Raw genomic sequence first — 9864 nt, forward strand, 5'->3', positions numbered from 1 at the left:
GGGAAATATCAAGGCAATCAAGTGCAATGATCCTAACCTACTCAAAACTCATGAATAGTAACAACATAAGCATAATTATATGTGGGAGCATAATGATAATGCTAAGAATATCAAGTAATCTCCCTAACACACTTACATACAACAGAATTACAACTGGAAGTAATTTTTTCATGCAGGAAGTGATTGAATTCATGTTCTAAGTCCACTTTATACACAGATAGAGTAATCGAGACTGGACCTACAGTTTGACCACTGGCTACAGAACCTGGGACCCCTTATTTACAAGGGAATGACCAGAGAATGGATTTGTATGTATAAAGCTGAAATCGGTTATACATATTTTGCATTGTCTTTGCTCATCATGGCATGTAGACTCAAAAAATGTATTTCTATTTTCCATATCTTACGATTTGGCTCATATTTTAGTTATTTTTGCATATTATGTCCACATTTCAGAACATTTCTCAACATATACTCCATATTCGTGCAATAACTACATGTGCCTGTGTGACCGAAAGAGTTGGGTGTATTTCTTGTGAGTAACTGACACATTTGAAACACACTCCCATCACTTCTTGCAATTTTGAACTCGGTTTTGGTCTTAAGAGACAATAGAAGGAAATTCACGTTCAAATACACAACAAATTCTCGTTATTCATTCTTTTGGAAACCGAAAATGAATACACAGTCTGTGTTGATTTACAATTAATGTCAATGTAAGCATACTATACTTTATATAGGTCATGTAGTGTCTTATAGTGTATAATTAAAAATTTAATTTTTTTACAATTCTTAAGTCCATATTCAACTCTATATTTTGGTGAAAATAACTAGCACATTTTTACTGAATATAAATCTGTTCCCTGGTAATGACGTTACCACTATGCCATCACGACAGGAAATGAAAATATGGCAAAAGAAGCACACGGCAGTAGCAGTCTGTGTTCCAGGCAAAAATCAAATCAGTAATCTGTAACATTCATGTACTGAATTGACGTATTCTATCATCATGGAAATTGGCCAATACAGGGATGGAGACCGACCATTTACAATTGAAAATTTAGACTTTCTCAAATTTAACCTACAGATTTTGATGTTTTGCAAAGCCTGGCATTTATTTCAAGATGTGGAAACCACAAACGACATATTTAGCTCCAAAGTGTGACCAGTCCAATCACGGACCACATTCACCGGCGAGAAAAATTAAGACTCACCCTCTGCTTTTGTAGTCACAGAATGTAACTGGAACCCCTTCAGAGTTTCATCTAACTCTGCCTGCAGAGCTGCTAACTCCTTCTCCTGCCATGCATAAAACTTTTGTACTTCCTGTTCATGGTTGCTGAGAAATGAAGAATCACCACCAAAAGTCATTTTTTCTTGTGGCCTTTACACAACAATCTGCAAATCAAACAAAACATTTAATTTATTGAATCATTTATTCTAAACGGGGCCGTTAACCCACCGTGCCCCTCTCAAGAATCATGTTGAATTCCTTTAATAGACAGATTTTGATGTTTTACATAATATTAAATTGGTTCCAGCATGCGGAAAGCACAAATAAGAGTGATATTTGATCCTAAGGTATGACCCATCAAAGTAAGCACCTGCCATCTAGGAGTATTTTGGAAATTGCTATCAAATCCAGACTGAATACTCTTAACTAATGACGTAAAATTATAGCTGTTATTGTGAAATGTCATGTTGAGTGCTATATTCACGTGCACAAAGCCTTTGTTTGGGTTGTTCTGCTTCGTGGTAAGGTCACAGACGTACATTATTATCAACAACACATCTCCGCGAGCTAAATACAACGAAAAGCATCCATAAGCAATACAATCTTCATAAACCATGCAAAATATTTAACTTTCTCAAAGGGGTACAGAGTCAAGACTACGTTCTAAACATTACAGTTTTCTCATTCCATGTCCAATTCATGTTGTTCTTGTTTTTTCAAAAACTTTGCTTCACCAAAGGAAGAAAATACAATTGAGAGCTCTATCATTAACTTCAAACGACTGAATCGTATGAAGGAAAAGAAGAGAGGTTAGATGGAAATTATACCAGGCCAAGTAGGCATCGTGGAAACACTTTTCAGGAGAGTGAATTCATTTATTAAATACAGAAATCTGTATGTGTGCATGAACAACAACCTTGCCTAGCCTGTTACACAGATGAGCACATTCTTTGTTCAAATTCTTCATTCGCACAGGAGAGGTTCAGCCTGAGGCTGTTGCTGTGTATCAAGCTTATGTCAGTGTGAATTTATTTTCGTGCAGGCAACAAGCACACCATGGAGTTGTAAAAATTCCACAAGGATATAGATATGGACTGCTGATGCTAGTGCCACATGATGTACATATGCAAGGGTATTAAATTCCTGAATTCTTTCGTTCTAGGTTGGGCAGGTTAAGTTAGGGCTGTTAGCACTAAAATTACTTCCGTAAATACTTTCAGCAGCTGGTCATGTAAATCTGGTCTTCAGCATTTTCTATTCTCGCCATCTGGTGAAAATAGCTACAGTCTAAAATTACTCCTGTAACACAGGGCTCGAAATATCCCGGTTTCCATGGCGACTAAAAACTTCAGCCTGGCGACTGTCATCTTATGTTGTAATATGGACAAAATTTTGATGATTCTAATTTCACATTGCAGTACAGTGTAAGTTAGCAAATGATTATTTTTCTTTTATCAACGTTGTGAACATTCCAGAGTCAGTAATAATTTCTTACTCTTTGTCCCCCAACACCCCATTTCCTGTTTTCTTGAATGATTTAGTGATGTTTTGAATACCGTGATGGTCAGCTTCTTATACAGAGTGTTTCAAAAGTTGCACAACCCACACTTTGAAAATGTATATCATGAAAACCGTAAGAGATATTTACACTGGGTTTTCTGCATTATAGTCTTATCCATTGAGATTTTTTCAATGCTTAAAATTATCAGTTTTCTCCATACAGAAAATTTAGATAAATTAATAACTGGTGGAAGGCAGCGTTAAAATTTTTCCAGAAATGCACTTTTGAATGAGAAAAATACGTAAGAAAATATCGAAGGGTCATAATTAGATGACTGATGCCACATCAATCTGTCATTTGCGACCAATATTGGTCATGTGCAACATATGATGGATTTTTTATTGCCGATTTTATAGGTTGAGTGAAAAAGTGTCATTTTTGGGACACATATGGCAATGCTAGAAGGTCGAAATATTTGATTGATTGTTTTTATTTTACTTCGTGTTTTGTGCCTCTTGGCTAATTTGCAAAGATGGGGATGAGTGATGAAACTGATGAATGGACATTCACAAACAACCATGCCTGAGTGGGATTCGAACATGTGACTCCTGGCATCGCAGCGCGATGTGCTAACCACTCAGCCAGTGTCCGGCAGGTCGAAATATTGGCAACAGATGCACGTCACATGTGCCTAAGTATTGGCTATACATTTACGTAAAAAATTATAAACCAAGATTTTGTGCTGAAATTGGACTCTTGAGAGAATCGTAGTCGACCTCTGGTTACACTGAATTCTCTTTGCTCACTTCCGACACTACTATGCCTGTTCTTTTAATTGATTCAGCATGGCATATTCTTTGGAGCAGCACGTGTGCATTGCTGAAAAGTATTTTACTACTGATTCTTACACTCATGTGCAAGAGCTTTTCCAAGAAAAATCCCCTGCTTCTGCTGCACCTCACAACGACTAGTTAAATACCAACAAATGATCCCACAAATTGTTAAGAGTTGGTATTATTATTGAAGATTAGGCACACACAGGACTACTATGTAGAAATTTTCAGCAAAAAATGCAGGCTCGACCAGGACTCGAACCTGGGTCTCAGGCATACCATATGACTTCTTTAACCACTGAGCTGCTGAGCAGGCCTGGCCTCGCCTGATTTCTCGCTGTTGCTGATTTACCTGTGTGGAATCGTTTCTGCCAGTGCTACCGCAACGGGATCTGTTGCCTTTGAAACTTCAACATTGCCTAGTTCATCCCAGCACAGAGATGTTAATGCATTTTTCGCTGAAAATTTCAACGTAGTACATTATCACATTTTAAGATAATACCTCAATGATGATGAGTTCAGAAACAAACGGATTGGTTGAGGAACGCCAAAATTACCACCACCTCTAAAATGCCACCTGAAGTCCAGATCTGACATCTTGTGATAATGCGCTATGGGGGCACATCAAACAGAAATTCGCCCATAATCGTTATCAGACAACTGAGGAACTTCAAGAAGCTGTTCGCTGTGCGTTTGCTTCCCTCACGCCAGCCATGTTACGGAGGATTTCACATCGCACCTGGACGCGAATAATACAGTGCCATGAAAATGGCAGTGTGCACACAGATCCTCTGGAGTAAATGGTGGTCATTGGCCTGATTTAATGGTATACCATCCTCTCATCATACACATGCTGTTAAAATAACATTTTGCAGGTTTGTCTACAATTCAAAGGAGGGGGGTAATGGGACTTTTGGTACATGCTGTACACAAAATTTACATGCATCTTCACACTAAAATAAGACTTCAACAGTTGGCATTCATGTTGCATCCAGGGGTGCCCACAGGGGAGTTTCATGACGTGCCTGCGTCAAGGTAATTTTTGGGGGGACGAAATTTTATACCAATTCTGTATATCTTCACACAAAAATAGGGGGATCTTATCGTTTGATTGACTTGTTTCTGACTTGTAGATTTGGTTATTATGTATAGTTTTTCTACTACCTGTGGGTGATCGCGGCGATAGGGTTGAAATGAAACACCACCTTTTATGCCTTTAGAATCGGTTTGGATGGAGGGAGAGGGGGCATGGTATTCTCATTAATACAAGGTTAGTCAAGCAGACAAACTGTGCAAAATAAGGTTGAGTAACAATGGCAGTGAGCCTAAAGTATCTAAAGTAAACATATATTGCTTAAATATGTCTGCATTATAGTGACGCAGCTACAGGGGTTCAGGGGGGACAAACATTGACAGCCAAGGGCATCTGGGGGGGGCACAGAGGAGGAATTACCCCTCCGATTTCAAATTTTATGCAAATAAAAATTCATTTTGGGTATGACTAAAGATGACCGGACCCCTCTCCGATTTTCTTCATATCTGGCATATTTACAAATTAAGGCCTGCTAATGACGAATCTGAAGTTAAAATTTGTCGGAAAAGTCTAGAAATTGCAAAATAATTGCGAGCCCCACGAACCATTGATGTGTGCTTAGGTTAGCAAACATAATTCAAATTTGGTGTTGTGGTAGTATGAGGAATATATATATATATTTGTTTGTGAAACAAAAAATTTCGTGAAAATCGACGGTTTCCATTCCGAAAACTAACGCCTTATTTTAGCTTATTTTGCAATTTCTAGAAGTTTCCGACAACTTTTAACTTCAGATTCGTGATTAGGAGGCCTCAATTAGTGAGTATGCCAAATATGAGGAAAATAGGAGAGGGTTCCGGTCATCTTAAGTCGTTCCTCATTTTGTAAAATTTTCTTGCTTGCTTGGCTCACATTATCTGCTTTTCTCGTTTTCGTCAAGTTCAGAGCTGGGTACTACTTTACTATACCAAAGACACCTATCAATGATTTATTTCGCAACTTTTTACATTGCTAACGTACTATTCTGTATTGCGGAACATTTCTTTAGGTGAAATAATGAATTTCTAACGAAAATAATGTATATTTCTTACATTAACGAGTACTTACTGTTGTTCCTTATTTCCCACAAACCATCAACGGGTAGCCCAAAAAACCATTGACGTTAGCCCCACGAATGGGGACGAGGTATGCCTACTAGGTTAGGTTCCATTAGCACTCATTTCGTCCAATCTATCATATACGGACAACATCGGAATTACAAATTCCACGACATCTTCCACACCCGGCAACTTCACGACGCATCCTCAACACGACATCTTGTAGCAGCAGCACGTCGGAAATAGATTTTCATAGAAAATCACATTAAAGTGGACCAAAATTACATTCCCGAACAACAACAACGCTACAGAAAATGATTTGCATAAGTACTTTTTCCTGTAAGTTTGAAGAAATCTGTCGCTGGTATAGTAAAGTGTTACCCAGAGCTGTAGCTAAATGAAAAAAAAGTAAGAGAGAGAATGCAATGGCGTCCAGTAAAATTATTTGCACCCCATTAAATCAATATTGTTTTCAATTGCAAAAATTGGATCTAAAAATGTTCGGTACTAGTTTACTATCCTTCGGAGACATTTATTTATTTTTACAGAAGAAACTACTTACCGTAATAAGTTCCTGTAGCATTGTCGAACATGGGGAAGGTGTTTTGTGTGATGTGGGAATGTTTCATAGCTGAAATTCATATTGTTCGTTGAAAATTAATTCTCCGACGGAGAATAGCTAGCCCCACGAACCATTGGCGCGTGGATAGGTTAGTTCTGTTAGGTTAGGAAACATAGTTAAAATTTGGTGTCATGTTAGTATCAGGATCTAGAAATTGGAAATAATTGTGAACCATTGACGCTAGCCCCACGAACCATTGACGCTAGCCCCACAAACCATTGGCACGTGGTTAGGTTAGGCAAACATAGTTAAAATTTGATGTTGTGGTAGTATCAGGAATATATATATTTGGTTGTGAAACAAAAAAAAATCGCGAAAATCGACAGTTTCCATTCCGAAAACTACCGCCTTATTTTTGCTTATTTTGCAATTTCTAGATGTTCTACACCTTCAGGAATGTTCCGCGAAGCAGATACGTAAGTACGAATGTCAAAAATTGACAAAACGAAAAAATTAGAGGTGTCCGAAGGATAGTAAATTTTTACCAAATATTCTTGCTCGCAGTCTACTTTCTTTCTGTAATGTAATGTATTTCAATAATATATGTATCTTCGGAATCCATTTATCATTCATTTCCTGCCATTCAAAAACACAGTGTGTGTGCTTGATTTCCATTATTAGCTAATGTGAAATTGATGGTATTGAAAAAACATTTCAAATCGTTTGTTCCAAACAAATGCTTTAGCACAGACTTCGGTAACAGTATCATAGATCGGAGAGACATTAAAATCGGATATTTTGGGTTTCGCATGGTTCGTACTTACCAATTGTGTATTGCGGAATATAGTTCAAGGTGCCATTATGCTTTTTACACGAAAAGGAACGCAATGTTTCACATTCTGAGTGCTTTTTTTTTTAAATTCCTTTCTTCTCTTCCGTAACACACATTATGGCGGGCACATCTTGACTCATGTTGTGGGTATGCAGTGTATCAACCTTCTTCACCGAAAAATCTACGGTTGTGTTCGTCACCGGTGGAAATTACACATTATACACGGGTAGCTGACGGATAGCCCAACGAACCATTCACGGATAGACCCATGAACCATTTCCGATAAGGTTAGGTTAGGTTTGGTTACGTTAGGCAAGCATAGTAAAGAAAAAAGGGGGTTGAAACACTGACAGGGGTTTGATGACAACGTCATCAAACGTTCCCTCATCCGGTTGTCGTAGGGCAAACAAATGAAAGCAATGGCATTTGTGCGTCGGTGAGATATTTATCTTCAAAAATACATGATTTCCCTGTCAAATATATTCCACGATGAAAGAAAATACCTCGACGAACGTTGTAAACCTTGGAAAAACTCATTTCCGTAAGTAGTTTTTTGTGTAAAATTGAAGAAATGTCTCCGATGTATGAAACTGAGACTTACCCACACTTCTACCCTCTTTTTGCGTAATTTATGATAATAACGTCTTTGATACTACTACTGGTAGTGGTAGTAATAAAGCCATTATTAATGTTATTATTGTTATTGGTACATTTATCCTCACACCTGGTTGCATAGTTGACGCGGTACGTACAACTTGTCTTAACAAAAGAACACACTTTCATTATCATCTTCGTTCGTCAGAATTTCAAGAAAGAGTTTTAAAATATGAAATTATTTTATCGGTACGAAACGAAACACCAATCAACAAACCCAATTCTCAATTCAGTTATTCCATGTTGAAAGATACAAATAGTTGTAATTATCCTTCACTTCAATAACACTAGTCTTATTTAAGTGCCTTAGTATATTTTTAGTTGTTATTTTAATAATTAAATATCCACAACATGAATTAATCACAATCAACTTCGAATGAGTTCAACACTTACCGCCACGGCAATACAAATTCAACTGCGAGGATCACAGTGTTGCAGTTGCAAATACACACAATATCCCTAAAGTGCTACCAACAAAAATCCAAGAATGAGCAATTCTACCTAAAAAGCAACCGTCACAAACTTTGCACTTTCTAAAGAGAAATTGAACTGTGTGATTGTGGCAACACTGGTCTCCACAAGATTTTTAAAGATGGCGTCAGCTGTGAATGTAGATTGCTTGATGTGCTTCACACTGCACGTCAAACTTGACTTGATACAAAAGTTAACAAGGAAAGCTTGGTTTGAGTTGCTGTTTTAAGTCCATTTTATGCACAGTAAGGCTAATCGGGACTGGACCTACAGTTTAAAGTGGGATCCGAACCACTTGTGCCTCCACCGGGTATCGAACCCGGGACCCCTCGATTACAAGGCAATGACGCTACCACTGCGCCATGTGGGAGGCCCAACAAGGAAAGCTATTGACATAAATTTATATCAATTCTTAACTGCTAAAAGAGTCATGTGCAGTTTTTACAATTACAATTGCTAGGGATGTGCAGGATCCCGAAAAGTCGGAAAATCAGGAAAAAAATTTCCGTCCCTACCCCGACTTCGGAAAATGACTTCCCGACTCTTCGGGATCCCGAGCAGTCGGGAATTGATTGAGTTGGTGTTTTAAGTCCACTTTATGCACAGTAAGACTAATCGGGACTGGACCTACAGTTTAAAGTGGAATCCGAACCACTATGAGCCTCCACCGGGAATCGAACCCGGGACCCCTTGATTACAAGGCGACGACGCTACCACTGCGCCATCAGGAGGCCCCCCGAGCAGTCGGGAAATACCGAATGGTCATTTAAAAAAGTTGTTAATTTTCGACGTTTTCTGCATTGTAAGTTTCTGGAATTTATCTTTGTTTGTTTGCTTTGTTCTTGCTGCGGTGTCTCCCCACTGTGTTTTGGGGACTCTCCTTGCGCTGCACCGCCAGCGCCGCCATTTCTGCCCCAAACCATGTACGCGTCTGTTGCCTGTCGAGTGTCACGGACCACTTTGCTTGCATTCTCGGTGTGTTTTTACATCCTACGCCATCATGTCGGTCACCCAAGACATGTGCGCACCGCGGCGGTCGAGGAGGACGTACTTGCTCGCGTGGACAACACACCGTCCACTAGCACCCGTAGCATTGCACGTGCAGTGGGAGTATCACAGTCGACAGTGTGGCGTGTCCTTCATGATGATCTGCTGTATCCCTATCATCCACAGCGAGTCCACGCGTTGCAGGCTGGGGATTACCCACGACGTGTGGAATTCTGTCAACGACTGTTGCAGTTTTGTACCGACGATCCCCGTTTTTTGCGCCATGTGCTTTTCACGGACGAGGCAACATTCACCCATGAGGGCATCTTCAATTGCCGAAACAGCCATGTGTGGGATTATGAAAATCCACATGTAGCAGTTGAGGTGCACCATCAGACCCAGTTTGCAGTGAATATCTGGGCAGGTATCATCGATGAACAGATTATCGGTCCATACCTGCTGCCACCACGTTTAAATGGCCGCCTCTATCGCACCTTTCTTGCATCAGTCCTTCCAGAGCTGCTAGAAGATGTACCCCTCAACGTGCGACATCGTATGTGGTTTCAATTGGATGGAGCGCCTGCACATTTTGATGGCACAGTGCGAACCCTTTTGCACCGTACCTACCCACAGCGCTGGATCGGCAGAGAGGGCCCCGTC

At 39.5% G+C, this 9864-nt stretch overlaps 1 protein-coding gene across 2 annotated transcripts in view; it reads right to left on the bottom strand.

The window, feature by feature from the left end:
- LOC145996487 (uncharacterized) overlaps window positions 1–8176 on the bottom strand; it is a 16031-nt gene extending 7855 nt beyond the window's left edge. The window contains exons 1-2 of one of the 2 annotated variants that reach the window (XM_083132983.1): window positions 8140–8176; window positions 1215–1398 (exon numbers count right to left, since the gene is read on the bottom strand). In XM_083132983.1, the coding sequence (XP_082989109.1) occupies window positions 1215–1371 (157 nt within the window). In that variant the 5' untranslated portion in view covers window positions 1372–1398; window positions 8140–8176. Of the gene's footprint in view, window positions 1–1214; window positions 1399–7963; window positions 8098–8139 lie in introns of those variants that run through there. The other variant, XM_083132984.1, reaches the window with a different exon arrangement.
- Window positions 8177–9864: the final 1688 nt, after the last annotated feature.

This window comes from Lepisma saccharinum, chromosome 12 (assembly GCF_977018435.1).
Source record: "Lepisma saccharinum chromosome 12, izLepSacc3.1, whole genome shotgun sequence".
Taxonomy (NCBI): domain Eukaryota; kingdom Metazoa; phylum Arthropoda; class Insecta; order Zygentoma; family Lepismatidae; genus Lepisma; species Lepisma saccharinum.